At 34.9% G+C, this 16,450-nt stretch overlaps 2 protein-coding genes across 4 annotated transcripts in view; one reads left to right on the top strand and one right to left on the bottom strand.

Moving 5' to 3' along the window:
- The window catches only part of hiw (MYC binding protein highwire), a 96,911-nt gene that overhangs the window by 22,266 nt on the left and 58,195 nt on the right, over positions 1–16,450 (bottom strand). For both annotated transcript variants that reach the window (XM_081983146.1, XM_081983145.1), the window contains exon 34: positions 212–434. In XM_081983146.1, coding sequence (XP_081839272.1) covers positions 212–434 — 223 coding nt within the window. The remainder of the gene's footprint in view (positions 1–211; positions 435–16,450) is intronic.
- Positions 5,924–16,450, top strand: part of LOC145731398 (uncharacterized) — a 29,979-nt gene continuing 19,452 nt past the window's right edge. Inside the window, exon 1 of one of the 2 annotated variants that reach the window (XM_081983166.1) lies at positions 5,924–6,251. In XM_081983166.1, coding sequence (XP_081839292.1) covers positions 6,072–6,251 — 180 coding nt within the window. In that variant the 5' untranslated portion in view covers positions 5,924–6,071. The remainder of the gene's footprint in view (positions 6,252–16,450) is intronic. The other variant, XM_081983167.1, reaches the window with a different exon arrangement.

Raw genomic sequence — 16,450 nt, 5'->3', positions numbered from 1 at the left:
ATAGATTCTGTCATTGCCAGATAGTTTCTGGTCTCAAAATAAGAGAAAGGAGGAATGTTCATAAGATATTTTTTAGTTTTTTAGGGTGTGTATGACACTACAGTTACAAGACAAGACCTACTACATAAAAAGTCTGGAATTTCACTACTTTTGAGGTCTGGAACCCTTTTTGAACTGGTTTTTCCTCACAAATTGAGGATTTTTAACTAACCTTCATGTTGGGAACATAAACAGACTCGCCATATTGGTCCCTGATTAATACAGTGACGACAGTGGGCCATCCTTGTCGTAAATCGTCCCTGGCACAAATCACTCTGCACAAGGAAGGTTCCGCTCTGCTTCCAGGTTGCAACCATTGCGCTAAACGGCCACCGCTCGATCCAGAAATACATCCAACAAAATCGCGAAGGAAAAGACGTTCGTTGGAATGAACGCTGCAAGAATAGGTATGTATTGTATAAATAAAAAGCTATGAAATATTTCAAGTTCAATCGCACTATTTGCAATATTTTCCATATTTAATGTTGTATACCTAACCTCAACACTTTTCAAAATAATTACGATTTTTTCACATTCATAACACACCCGCAAAATTAGGGGAAGGGTCAAAATTAACACTGTTGGTTTAACATTAATCCCTTTGGAAATTTGGAACTATAAGCTGGCCAGTAAATAGTCCCGACCTAAACACCGTTGGATACGTTTTTATGGGGATACATACCTTAAAGACAAACTAGCTATGGAGCGAAATTTCAGATCTCTCACTTGAAGCGTTCCTGAGATATTGAGCAAAACTGCAATGAATGAACTGCAAAAAGTGCAAAATAATGCAAAAATCTAAAGTGAAATTTGACGCCCTCTAGCGGCTAAACGGGGCAACTTAGCCGTTCCCGCTTTACGTCACGTGATACAGCCCCATTCCTTAGCTTTCTTTTGTTGTTATACGGTGGTTTTATCAGGGGGGTTTCAAATAAGCGAGTTGTTGAGCGTGGAACCGTGGATTGGTCTTGATATAATAATACGCGTGAGTGGACTGTATTTTCTGGAAAAATTTAATTGAATGTAGAAAACACACAATAATTATTCGCACTGACCACTTTACTCCACCATTATGTCTGGAAGAGGCGCGCGGCGTTGCCACTTGTTTATAACACATACGCGTTTATTTCGCGTGAACACGAGTTTTGTACGATTTTCTGGAAAAGTGCACCAAAATTTCACTCAAATTGGCAATTTCTGCTTCTTTGGGGGGGTGGTGAAAGTAAGACTGCTAGAGAAAAAACAATTGAATATTGACACAAACATTTTACATCAAATAGGCCTAGCATTTGACGTAGATTCCAAAAATCGAATAAAAAAGTGGTCATCCACCGCCTACTATACTCGAAGGTAAAAATTCCAATATGGCGGGAATAGTGATGACAGTTTGTATTGTGGAAATTGAGTTTTTTGACTATTAGATGAATTTTTACGGTTTAAAATCAAAACTTGAGGTTATTTGCGTAAGTTATGTTTGTTTGCTGCCGTTCATAAGTTTTTCAAGCCGCATTGTAACGGCAATTCAGGAAAATACCCAACCGTGTCAGTTTTTTACCGGATCTAACTCAACAGTGGTTGAACACTTTGAAGTAGTGGAATGATTATACTCCAACACTATACAATGGTAAGTACTTGCTTTTACAGTAGACTTATTAGGTACTTGTTACATGCACAGGTATGTGAGTTACATTTTAAAGCATCCTTCATTGTGAGAGCAACAAACATAATTTTGAATGAATGTTCTTGGTAATAACATAAGAACCATTTACCAGTTTTGCTTACCTAGTTTCAAGAATTTACAGATTTTCTTGTATTGAACAGTGTTTAAACTTGTTTGCTGTCTGTTGTACTTTCCAGAACAAATGTTCTAACCAATTTGTTTAGGCTGGACTTGATTCTGTATAACAAAGCTCTATCTATACATATCTGGGTCAGGAGTGAACCTTTTCTTATTATTTTGATAGCAATTTAACGTTTTTCATGCGTTAACACAGTGGTCAAAATTGGACCTCCGTAACTGTCAAAATGGCGGATTTACGAGCTGTCAAAGTTAAGATAACAAACTTAGCATTCCCCATGCGATAACTCCCTAATTGTTAACATTTGCGATAATTGTCTATTAAAATATTTAAAGAGAATTTCACGGGCTACACAATGATCAAAACTAGACCTCTGTAACTGTCAAAATGGCGGAATTACGAGCTGTCAAAGTTAAGAGAGGTAAATTAAGGTTCCTCATACGATAACTCTCTAATTATTACCAGTTGCTATAACTCTCTATCAAGAGAATTAAAGAGGGTTTCACGGGCTACACAGTGGTCAAAACTAGACCTCTGTAACTGTCAAAATGGCGGAATTACGAGCTGTCAAAGTTAAGAGAGTAAAATTAAGGTTCCTCATTCGATAACTCTCTAATTGCTATAACTCTCTAATAAAGGAGTTCTAATTTTGACCACTCTGTAGTCCATAAATCCTTTTTAAATCCCCTACTAGAGAGTTTTAGCAAATGCTTACAATTAGGCAGTTATCGCAGGGAAAACGTTAAACTGCTACCTTAGCTTTGACAGCTCATAAATCGGCCATTTTCACAGTTACGGAGGTCTGATTTAGACCACTGTGTAGCCCGTGAACTACTCTATAAATCCTTTGTTAGAGAGTTTTAGCAAATAGTAACAATTAATAAGCAAAACAAAAAATAAGTACCTGCTCGTTATGCAGTTTTGACGGTCACTCTAGGCACTATCCCTTTTAAGTACAATGATGTGGTCAGGTACTTCCTTTCTGGTTTTTATGTATGTAATGTAACCAAACAGCATTACAAACAGTGGTAAAGGTAGAAGGAATGTGCGTGAGATTGACTGGCAAAATAACAAAAATTCAATTTTGTTGGCAACAAATTGATAAGATGAGAATTTACAAAAAAAAACTTATTTCAGAGGAATACAACATAAAACTATTGGTTTCTTTTATTCTCATTTATTTATTTATTCAATAAAAAACCCATTTTTACTGATTTCTTGCCTTTCAATATGAAGAGCTTCAAAACACTAGAAAAGCTTTTAACATCACTTGAAGACGTTTTGAATACTGTAAGATAGTTTCAAGACAGTCACAAAGCTTAGAACTTGAAATTTAACATTCTCAAGACAGTAACAGAGTTTCAAGACACTTGAAACGTCAAATTTTGGTAAATTAAAGAGAGTAAAACGTTTTGAAGATCAATTTTGACAATTTTAAGCTAATAAGACAACTTCAAAACAGTTATTAACATAAAGACAGGCTTAAGAGAGTATTTAACATTGCCAGGACAATTCTGAAGGCAATAAGGTTTTTTTGTGCAACTTTTACTTTAAAATTTGTTAATTCGGCTATTTTGACAGATACACGTCAAATGACAGTTAAACCAATTGCTAGTCCAACAGTTTAAGCTTTTATAGTGGTTTACGACTTAATTGTTTTTGGACATTATCCTCCCCCTCAATCACGAGCCGCCACTGCATAATATTTTTAGGGTAGGTACCAAAAATGCTCTAATTTAAAATATTAATTGGAACCTAGGTCAAAGACCATCAAATGGTCTAGATAACGAACTATTTATATCACCCACTTTTCAATTTAATTTCGAGACTGTAACATGAGAAAATGGCGGTTAGAACCCCGAGCAATCTATTAATAGTTGGGGGATGATAAAATTGGTGAAACAGGACCAAACTTGCAAGCAAACAGTCACTTTCGGTTTTGTTCTCTTTTCCGCAAAAGCACTGAGCAGGATATTTCACTTATATTGGGAAAAAAGCGAGTCAGAGGACAAAGAAACACCCAGCTGTAAAGCGGTACCCATTTAGATTTGGCGGTAGCCAGACAGAGATGGACGATCAACCAAGGATGTGCGTAAGCACATGGGCGTACCATTTTGATTTACCTTGTTTAACGATAATTTACTTGACTGAGCTGCAATGAAACAAAGTATAAGCGTACGCCACTGATAATAAGGGACATTCAACAGTGTTGTCAAGTTAAAATATTGAATGGCGGTAGAATAACGGATAGTCAGGGACACAAATGCCTGTAAAACCCACTTGGATTTAGAAAATGACTGTTTTGGAATCCTCATTAAATTTCCTATATAATAACATAAAAAACACTACAAAATTTGGTACAGTCAGGGAGAAAAGTGGTATCAAAGTTAGAACTGCCAAAAACACAGTTTGTAAGAACAGTCAGAGACAAAATTACCTGTAAAACCCACTTGGATTTAGAAAATGACTGTTTTAAGCACATTTTTAGAATCCTCATTAAATTTCCTATATAATGACATAAAAAACACTACAAAATTTGGTACAGTCAGGGAGAAAAGTGGTATCAAAGTTAGAACTGCCAAAAACACAGTTTGTAAGAACAGTCAGAGACAAAATTACCTGTAAAACCCACTTGGATTTAGAAAATGACTGTTTTAAGCACATTTTGAGAATCCTCATTAAATTTCCTATATAATGACATAAAAAACACTACAAAATTTGGTACAGTCAGGGAGAAAAGTGGTATCAAAGTTTGAACTGCCAAAAACACAATTTGTAAGAACAGTCAGGGACAAAATCGCTTGTAAAACCCACTTGGATTTAGAAAATGACTGTTTTAAGCACATTTTTCGAATCCTCATTAAATTTCCTATATAATGACATAAAAAACACTACAAAATTTGGTACAGTCAGGGAGAAAAGTGGTATCAAAGTTTGAACTGCCAAAAACACAGTTTGTAAGAACAGTCAGGGACAAAATCGCCTGTAAAACCCACTTGGATTTAGAAAATGACTGTTTTAAGCACATTTTTAGAATCCTCATTGAATTTCCTATATAATGACATAAAAAACACTACAAAATTTGGTACAGACAGGGAGAAAAGTGATATCAAAGTTTGAACTGTCAAAAATACAGTTTGAAACTACAGTCAGGGACAAAATTACCTGTAAAACCCACTTGGATGTAGAAAATCTCTGTTTTAAGCACATTTTTGGAATCCTCATTAAATTTCCTATCTAATGACATAAAAAATACTACAAAATTTGGTACAGTCAGGGAGAAAAGTGGTGTCAAAGTTTGAACTGCCAAAAACACAGTTTGTAGAAACAGTCAGGGACAAAATCGCCTGTAAAACCCACTTGGATTTAGAAAATGACTGTTTTAAGCACATTTTTAGAATCCTCATTAAATTTTCTATCTAATGACATAAAAAACACTACAAAATTTGGTACAGTCAGGGAGAAAAGTGGTATCAAAGTTGGAACTGCCAAAAACACAGTTTGTAAGAACAGTCAGGGACAAAATCGCCTGTAAAACCCACTTGGATTTAGAAAATGACTGTTTTAAGCACATTTTTGGAATCCTCATTAAATTTCCTATCTAATGACATAAAAAAATCCTACAAAATTTGGTACAGTCTGGGAGAAAAGTGCTGGCAAAATTTGAATGAGGATTTGGCAAAAAATCAGGAGAACGGTGGAAGAACCACCACACACACGTTTTAACGGTAGACCTGGCAACATTGCCCTTTTCCGAAAAGGCGCTGAGTAGGATATTTCACTTATATTGGGAAAAAAGCGAGTCGGAGGACAAAGAAACACCCAGCTGTAAAGCGGTACCCATTTAGATTTAGCGGTAGCCAGACAGAGATGGAAGATAACAAGGGATGTGCGTAAGCACATGGGCGTACCACTTTTATTAATCTTATTTAACAATAATTTTCTTTATTATCTATTGTTTTAGTTATAGAAATTCAATAATCATGTTTTGTGGGATGACAATCCCAAAGCTGCAATAAAGCAAAATAAAAGCGTACGCCACTGATAATAAGGGACAGGCAACCATCGGAGCACGGTTGTACCAATCTAAACAAACCAGCATCAGTCACAGTCGTACCGAGTGCGCGTTTTCAGTTCTCCAGAGTAAAAAACAAAAAGGAATCGCGCGAGTTTGATGGTGTGTCCGGGGTCGAAACGTCCGAAAATGGTACCGCATAATATAATTCAGTGACGATGAGGGGTGCGAACACGTCGTGGTTAGTGTTAGTTTTGGGTACTGTAGTGGTACTGGTCGACGCCCTTTTGGGGTTGGCCACGGCCGGGGATTTTACCATATGCGACGTGCAGGGATGTAATTGTACTATACCAGCAGGGGGATGGAAGAACGTCAATTGTTTTTTAATGGACGATCAGGTTTGTACAATTATTTAATTAAAGCAAAGTTCGTTGGCATCGTTATTACTTTGTTCCAAGAATATGCTTACTTGGAACTTAACCGGATACGTTTACAACTTTTCATGTAGAACAGGCAAGTTATTCAATAAAATCCAAGTTCTGTGTAGTACCAGGTTAAAGCTGTAATTTTAGAGGAAAAACGCTTTTAAAAGTAAAAAAGTAAGAAAAAACGAGTTTTTGAGTTATTTAGCAAAAACTGGTTTGGTGCAACAAATTTTCAAATCAGTTAAAATTGTGGTTTGAAATTTGAACATCCTGTAACTCGGTTATTTTGGGGATTTCATGGTGGTTTAATCACTTAAAAGGACCGTTTTAAGCCCGTCTTTCCAGTGGTGCAGAGTAAAAAATTGTATCTTAAAAATTGCGTCCAGGGTGACAAAAATAGTGAACCACCATACTTTTCTTGCACACCCTGTATACTGGAAGCAGAAACGGTCCTGCATACTTACGGTGCTGAGTTAAGGAGTTGATTAGGAACATTTTTGGTCTCTTGCAAATTTTTCGTAGCTTTCACTATTTTTGAGTTATTTAGCAAAAACTGGTTTGGTGCAAAAAATATTTGAATCAGTTGAAATTGTGGAAACTTGGAGTAAGAAAATAACTGTTTTAAGCACATTTTTGGAAACCTCATTAAATTCCCTATTTAATAACATAAAAAACTCTAAAAAATTTGGTACAGTCAGGGAGAAAAGCAGTGTCAAAATTTGAACTGCCAAAAACACAGTTTGTAAGAACAGTCAGGGACAAAATCGCCTGTAAAACCCACTTGGATTTAGAAAATGACTGTTCTAAGCACATTTTTAGAATCCTTATTAAATTTACTATTAAATAACCACAAAAAACACTACAAAATTTAGTAAAGTCAGGAAGAAAAGCGGTTTCAAAATTTGAACTGCCAGAAACACAGTTTGAAAGGACGGTCAGGAATAAAATTGCCTGTAAAACCCACTTGGATTTAAAAAATGACTGTTCTAAGCACATTTTTAGAATCCTCATTAAATTTCCTATATAATGACATAAAAAACACTACAAAATTTGGTACAGTCAGGGAGAAAAGTGGTATCAAAGTTTGAACTGCCAAAAACACAGTTTGTAAGAACAGTCAGGGACAAAATTCACTGTAAAACCCACTTGGATTTAGAAAATGACTGTTTTAAGCACATTTTTAGAATCCTCATTAAATTTCCTATATAATGACATAAAAAACACTACAAAATTTAGTACAGTCAAGGAGAAAAGCGGTGTCAAAATTTGAACTCCCAGAAACACAGTTTGAAAGAACAGTCAGGGACAAAATCGACTGTAAAACCCACTTGGGTTTAGAAAATGACTGTTTTAAGCACATTTTTGAAATCCTCATTAAATTTCCTATCTAATGACATAAAAAACACTACAAAATTTGGTACAGTCAGGGAGAAAAGTAGTGTCAAAGTTTGAACTGCCACAACCCAGTTTGTAGGGACAGTCGTGGACAAAATCGCCTGTAAAACCTACTTGGAGCAAGAAAATGACTATTTTAAGCACATTTTTGGAATCCTCATTAAATTTCCTATCCTATGACTTGAAAAACACTACAAAATTTGGTACTGTTTTACTGTTAAAACTTATTAGCATAATTTTTAGAAGAATTGTGAGCAATAAATTTACAGAAAAAGAAAACCAATTCAAAACTAGAGTTCTTATCAATTCACTTGACTTTGTTAAGTTAAATGGATCTGAATTCCAATATGACAACATTGTAAAGCTTGAGATAGCACAACAAGGAGTCTCATTTACTTGACTGTATCATTAGGCAGCTTAATTGACTTAAGCCATTGCGATAACTGCGATTTCTGAATTCCGGCAAACCTGATTAACATTCTAAAATGGACTTATTCATTTTCTGCTCTCTTCGTACTGGTTTTGCCTAAAAACCACTGTAACTGGCAAGGTCAGTGTTTAAATTATGAGTCAGTTACTAATCGAACGATTTAGCAATTACTGCTGTATAAGAAGGTGCAATAAATGTAAATGCAAGTGAAAGTTTATGCAGAAATAATTTCTGTAAAGTTCAGTGCAGACTTTTCGTAAACATCATATAGTGACTAATGCCTACAAGTAGGAACAGTATTATTGTAAACAACAAAGATATTTTTAGCTTCAATCCTCAAATTATCTCCACTGCTTTTCACATGAATTACTGCCTGTTTCAACTGATTTAACTATATCCAAACCAGCTGTAACTTTATCAATTTAAACACAGATTTGACGGAGTATTAACTGGTTTGACCTCTAATTTTAGTGTGTTATAAGCACGCAATTAGCAAACAGTAATTGTCTTGGGGACCACCGAATCAAAGGTGCAATTTGCAAATCAAAATTCTCAACGTTATTTAATATTGTAAATTGGTTTTGGTTGGAACTTTACAGATCTAATTTAAGCGATTCTTTCAGCTTTAGAGACCAGATGTCTACAATAAATTACGCACAAGTTTGTCACTTGAGAATGGTTGACATTAAAATATTTGAGAAACGTAAAACGTCTTAGGTAAACATGCCGTTAAATTAGCCTTAGTTTACTTCTGACGATTTGATTGAAGAATATTAGAAATTGGATAAATGATACTCAAAGACTGTCTTTTAAAACTGTGTTCCTTGCAGTTCAAAATTTGACACTGCTTTTTTCCTTGATTGTACTAAATTTTGTAGTGTTTTTGATGTCATTATATAGGAAATTTAATGAGGATTCTAAAAATGTGCTTAAAACAGTCATTTTCTAAATCCAAGTGGGTTTTACAGGCGATTTTGTCCCTGACTGTCCTTTCAAACTGTGTTTCTGGCAGTTCAAATTTTGACACCGCTTTTCTTCTTGACTTTACTAAATTTTGTAGTGTTTTTTGTAGTTATTCAATAAGAAATTTAATAAGGATTCTAAAAATGTGCTTAATAGACTCATTTTCTAAATCCAAGTGGGTTTTACAGGCGATTTTGTCCCTGGCTGTTCTTACCAACTGTGTTTTTGGCAGTTCAAACTTTGATACCACTTTTCTCCCTGACTTTACTAAATTTTGTTGTGTTTTTCAGGTCATAGGATAGGAAATTTAATGAGGATTCCAAAAATGTGCTTAAAACAATCATTTTTTTACTCCAAGTGGGTATTACAAGCGATTTTGTCCTTGACTGTCCTTGTTGCACCAAACCAGTTTTTCCTAAATAACTCAAAAACAGTAAAAGTTACAAAAAAAATACAAAAAGACACCAAGAATGTTCCTAATCAACTCCTTAACTCAACACTATAAGTTTGCAGGTCCGTTTTTGCTTCCAGTATACAGGGTGTGCATAAAAAGAATGGTGCTTGACTGTTTTGGTCACCCTGTACGCAATTTTTCAGATAGAATTTTTTGCTCAACACCCCTGGAAGGAGGATCTCAAGACGGTTAATTTGAGTAGTTCAAACTCCAAAAAATAATCGAGTTACAGGGTGCTCAAATTTTAAATCACCATTTGAACTGATTTGAAAATTGGTTGCATTAAAACCAGTTTTTGCTAAATAACTCGAAAACGGTGAAAGTTACGAAAAATTTGAAAGAGAGCTAAAATATTCGTAAAAAACTCATTCCTGGAAGTTTCACAGTACGTCAGTCTACTTTTCACAATAATGACAGCTATCACAGGTAAACGATATCTGTCAAGCAAATTTCAATTAGATCCATATATTTATTGGTCAAATTGGAATTTACTGGTAAAAACTTAAATCATTACATTTAGAAATATTTTATAATAACTTGAAAGAAATTGAAAATGCTAATTTAGACGCCACTGGACCTAGTTTGCCTTGACTTTCGCTTTCCTCTGGGTCGAACCATAATTCAAAACCCACGTTTTTCTGCATCACGGATTGTAAACAACGGCTTTATTTATCATCAAGGCACAATAGAAATTGTCGTTGAATTATTGATAGAACAATAAAATTTGTCATATACAGCGATCCACACCCCAAACCTAACCTAAAATTAGAGCTGCACTATAATAGACAAAACGTATAAATTAAGCCGTTTGTCTGGCACATGGCCTCGCTGGCTCTTTGATGCTTGTCCAGGAAAAAAACACCGTTTTTCCAGGCCGATCCAGAGAATGTTGTTAAGCCGACCGGAAATTCGTAAATTTTCGGTGCGAGTGATTAAGTGCTCGGTTCAAGTTAATCGTTCTTTCATTCAACATTCTTTTGGTGACTTCTTAGATACTTTCCGTGTATTCATTAGTGATTGATTTCTACTAATTCTACACTAATTCCTATCATGCCAACTAATTTCTTGTAATGTCCAGTAATTCCTAATAATTCCCAATAACTAACCTAACCTAACACCTTCCTGAATTACCACAACTGGAAAGTTTTAAAACTTAAAAAAAGTAAAAATGAGAAAATATGCGTGCAACGATTTAACCGGAATAGAACACCCTGTATATTTTTTCATTTTTGTATTCTACGTCAAATCCTAGACATATTTCGTTTATCCGTTTCTGAGGTATTTACAATTTTATGTGAAATTTGATATTTTTAGTCTCCAAAACGTTATCAGAAAAGGTTTTTTTCTTGGTATTTGTGTTTTGTCATGTCAGACAGGGGTTGTTAGATAAGTGGTGATTTGTTATAGTGGGGGTTCTAATAAGTGTCTTAGTTTCGAAAGGATCAGCCCCTCTGCAGGAACATTATCAGGTGTTCAGTCAGGGACAAAATCGCCTGAAAAAACCCACTTGGAGGGAGAAAATGACTGTTTTAAGTATATTTTTGGAATACTCATTAAATTTCCTTTAAAATAAGGTGCAAGTCAATATTTTGACAGAAAATTCAAAATGGCGGCCTGGAACGACATTTTGTCTGTAATTTCTTGAAACTACGCAATATTTCCTTTAAAATAAGATGCAAGTCAATATTTTGACAGAAAATTCAAAATGGGGGCCTAGAACGCTGTTTTATCTCTCATTTCTTGAAACTACGTGAAATTTCTTTCAGAATGAGGTGCAAGTCAATATTTAGACAGAAAATTCAAAATGGCGGCCTGTGACGCCATTTTGTCTGTCATTTCTTGAATCTACGTGAAATTTCCCTTAAAATGAGGTGCAAATCAATATTTTGACAGAAAATTCACAATGGCGGCCTGGAATGCCATTTTGTCTGTCATTTCTTGAATCTACGTAAAATTTCCTTTAAAATGAGGTGCAAGTAAATATTTTGATAGAAAATTCAAAATGGCGGTCTGCGACGCCATTTTGTCTGTCATTTCTAAAAACTACGTGAAATTTCCTTTAAAATGAGATGTAAGTCAATATTTTGACAGAAAATTCAAAATGGCGGCCTGGAATGACATTTTGTCTGTCATTTCTTGAATCTACGTGAAATTTCCTTTAAAATGAGGTGCAAGTAAATATTTTGATAGAAAATTCAAAATGGCGGCCTGGGACGCATTTTGTCTGTCATTTCTAGAAACTACGTGAAATTTCCTTTACAATGAGATGCAAGTCAATATTTTGACAGGAAATTCAAAATGGAGGCCTGGAATGCCATTTTGTCTGTCATTTCTTGAATCTACGTGAAATTTCCGTTAAAATGAGGTGCAAGTCAATATTTTGACAGAAAATTCAAAATGGCGGCTTGGGACGCCATTTTGTCTGTCATTTCGTTAATCTACGTGAAATTTCCTTTAAAATGAGGTGCAAGTCAATATTTTGACAGAAAATTCAAAATGGCGGCCTGGGACGCCATTTTGTCTGTCATTTCTAGAAACTACGTGAAATTTCCTTTAAAATGAGATACAATTCAATATTTTCACAGAAAATTCAAAATGGCGGCCTGTGACGCCATTTTGTCTGTCATTTCTAGAAACTACGTGAAATTTCCTTTAAAATGAGATGCAATTCAATATTTTGACAGAAAATTCAAAATGGCGGCGTGGAACGCCATTTTGTCTCTCTTTTCTTGAAACTACGTGAAATTTTCGTTAAAATGAGGTGCAAGTCAATATTTTGGCAGAAAATTCAAAATGGCGGCCTGGGACGCCATTTTGTCTGTCATTTCTAGAAACTACGTGAAATTTCCTTTAAAATGAGATGCAAGTAAATATTTTGACAGATAATTCAAAATGGCGGCCTGGAACCGTCAAAAAATACAACTTTTTTATTTGTCAAGTTACAGTTGACATCTCGGTGTCATTTTAAGTTAAAATATCCCGGAAAAGACGCTAGTGCAGTCGGTTTTTTGATATCTCAAAAACTAACAGAGTTAGACCTAAAATGTAACATTTTAACCATTTCTTTGCCAGGAACTCGGCCGGATTAAGAGATACATGAAATCTGACTAAAAAATATTTACAATATAATATGTGATATTGTCACGTTTAATTTATGAGCCCTTTCGGATTCATTAATTAAACTGACTCACGACGATAAACGTCGTGCCGGGATCTCAGTTTTAAGGATGGAATCAAACACTGAGTTTTCTATTAAACACTTAAATCTATTAACCAAACAATACAGTCATGAACACACTAAAAGTTGACAATTTAACAATTCGTACTTACATATCATAAGCTAAGGACTTAGCATTTTCTGGCGGCTGGCTTGGTCACTTTGGAGAACGGACTACTTAACTTGATCTTCTTGACCGAGGAGAGTCGACATCGCGACTTCCTGGGTCAGCTGGCCGCACTACCGTCGATTGGTTCACACTCATCCTACTGCTAAAATCGGCGTATTTTATACCCGATTGATCGGCTGACGCAGTTTGTTATTGTCGCTTGTTTTTCACATTTCTGCAAAGCAGGTGGTGGTGACTCATCACCGATACGGTGCACTCGGTGCATGACACATTCGGTGCATCGTGATGCGACCTTGCCTCGTGCGCTTAATATTTTGCAATCCTCGAATACTCTTATGTTTTTAAGTCAATCAGTCCATCTTTTGAATTAATGGATTTTCCATTCGTGACAATATTATGGTAAAGGAAATTTGACGCCCTCTAGCGGCCAAACGGTGCTATCAATCAACTCATGAGGGGATATTTTTAGAAAGCTTGAAATCTGCTCTATCTTTTGTTTTCTATGACATTTTGACGTATCTTGTCAAGTAAGGGAGTAATTTAGGGTCAAAGCAATGTGTGTCAAAAAATATGCTATTTTTACAAAAAGTGCAATTTTGGCAATTTTTTATTTTGCTCCAGGAGAAGGTTCCAATGCACAGCAAAGGACCTTAAATTAGATGAAATAAGTAGAAAAAAAGAATTTTCACCACATCGTTGATAATATATGTCAGGGTGTCCTGCAATTTTGTAATGTAACTTTAGGAAGTAATACAACGTGCGATTTTGAGTATTTAAACTAACATAACCGTTGCTTTTATAGTGGTGGAAGTTCTGTATAATGTATAATGGATTTGTCAACATTCGGTATAGTCTTTCTAAGGTTCTAAATGAATGTAACTATCGACTAAACGATCCTGGCTATTGAACACCAGATCTTCAGCTCATTCATCTTCACCGAAGCGTGGTTTAAATGGTTTAACTATTCCGGTAAATCGACGAACCGGTTTTCACAACCGGGCACCATCAGAGCAAATCGTTTCCTTAGAGTCTGCACTTTCGATTGGTCTTATCAATTAAGCGCTTCCGGTGATTTGGGGTTCTTAAGTGGTCGTGCCTGGCAAATTGTCATCTAAAGAAGCCATTTTTGGTACACTCAAAGACAAAAGTACAATAGTATAACCTGACATATTTTGAGCATGGCGTTTTATAGATCAAAAGTCTTTTTACATTTAAAGACATAGTATATAGTCTGATTTATTCTTCCTAAAGAAAAAAAAACAAAAAAGTTATCTTTAAGAACCAGTATCGTTTTTACGTACCGAAAATAATAATTCTTGTTCTGCACTTTTTTTCAGTAAAGAGTGTAGAAAATGTCACTTTCCGCCCTACTTTAGAACAGAATTAAAATTAAGGTGAAAAACACCTTCACATTCATTCTACATGAGTTCATTAGAAAATGAGCTTGACAAATTTTACTCTCTCGATCTAATTACCAACCACGCTGTATATGAATGAAAAGTGTAGAAAATCGGCCAGTGACTGGATAATAAGCATCACTTAATCGAACCCAATTAAGTTTAGTGTTGACTCAGATCGGAAAAGTAATTTCAGGAGCTTCTGGTTCAGTATACGTTTATTATACCCCAAAGATTATAAATCGTAGCTCTATTTATGTTCCACATCTGAAGTTTGTTTATAATATAATTTCCAAACATTGATAATTCCATTCGAAAGTTATATACTAGAAATTTATGCGGTTTTCGAACGTAACATAAACATAACTTAACCCCCAATCTGCTTAATATTCTCGTCATCAACTCGTCTGGATATCATAAAAATATTTTCGGGGATATTGTGTTTACTCCAACGGAACTTCCTGTATTAAATAACACACCAAACTAGCTAAACGATATTTTTTCTCTCTTTTGTCTATGTTTACACTCGTTATTGGTGTGATGAGTTATGACGACGTTTCGGTCCGGTTAATGTACAAGTTTTGTGGGTTTTCTCTCTGGGAAATTTTACGTAGACGACTTGGAACTCCTCGCAATTCTCTCGCGTAAGAAGTATTTATATTTCCTGTGTATTATTAGAAACCGCCCAGTATTAAATCTGGAATGTGAACGTACCGTTCAAGGCGCCTCTCTTTTGTCCCTCAGGAATTATCATTATTACCAAAATTGTAGTGTTTCAAAGTAAATTGTGTCAAACTTTGTCAGGCTGTTAGTAGTTAGTTGCGGTAGTTAGTAGGTTTATACCCATAAAAATTTTGAAAAATTGTAGTTTTTAATTTTTTTAGGTCACACGGTGCATAATACAACAAAAGTGTTAAGATAATAATAGATGCGTACCATCGAGGAGCGTTTATGGTAAAAAATTTTAGACCTCTAACTTGAAGCGTTCCTGAGATAATAAAAAAAAACTACGCCAAGTTTGATGCCCTCTAGCGGCAAAACGAGGTAACTTAGCCATTTCCGCTTGACGTCACGTGATAGCCCCAGTAATTAGCTTTGTTTTGTTGTACGGTGTATATACAGGGTGGTCCAGTTTTAAATGTCAATTAAGTTGACATTCATTATGTCATTTTCCTGAAAAGTGCTTCCTAAGGAAAATACAGTCCTTCAAATTTCTGTTTAAAAAATCGTTTTTTTTTTGTCATAACTGTCAGACCGTTGGAGCAATATTGATCAAATTTGGAACAAGCACTTTATTACACGTTATTACGGTCAAAGACCCAAAACTAACCCAATCCAACTTAAAAATTGTCTTGGAAACGGAAAATTCACTTAAGAAGTTTAAAAAATATTATTGTAGCCAGTTTTCATAGTTTCCAGACAAACTGAAAGACTTTAGTTTTGAAAATTGACTTGTAGACATAAAAAATACTTTTTCAAGAACTTGTTACTGCAAATTTATACATTTAAACCTTAAAAATTGACTTGAACCCCAAAATGTGACTGAACTAATGAAAAGTTACATCAGAAGCTTAAAATTTGCATTTGAATTAAGTTTTCATAATTTCAAGACAAATTTCAATATTTTAGTCTTGAAAATAGTCTTAGATGCCGGACATTAACATTAGATTCATGAAAATTGTCTTGAAAACGAACTTTTCGTGCTTTTTACTTTGCTTTTAATTTTCTTCGAATTCTGGACTATTTTTAGTGCTTCAAAACTGCTTTCAGCTTGGAAAATCGAGTTTCAAGACTATCTTCACCAAGTTATTGACATAGCAAACTTAAAAAACAATTTTTACGTTCTTCAAAGACTTAAAATAGCATTCCAAGCTTTGTCACTATTAAATCGACTTCTAGACACCTCAGTGCTAAAAATTCGGGTATTTCTTAATAAACTAGACTGTTTTTAGTGTTTTAAGGCTGTTTTCGGTGCCTCAAATCGAGTTTCAAGACTATCTTTACAAAGTTTTTGACTTATCAGGCCTAAAAGCCAGTTTGTCCACTGACCATAGTCTTGAAAATGTTATTTCAAGCTTCTTCACTATTAAATTGACTTCTACACTCATAGGTGCAATAAATTGTAGCATCTCTAACAAATTCAGACTGTTTTTAGTGCTTTTTAAGACTGAAAAATCGAGTTTAAG

This window comes from Ips typographus, linkage group LG7 (assembly GCF_016097725.1).
Source record: "Ips typographus isolate SLU linkage group LG7, UJ_Ityp_2.0, whole genome shotgun sequence".
NCBI lineage: Eukaryota > Metazoa > Arthropoda > Insecta > Coleoptera > Curculionidae > Ips > Ips typographus.
Note: the sequence above shows the minus strand (reverse complement) of the source record. Positions and strands in the feature narration are given on the sequence as shown.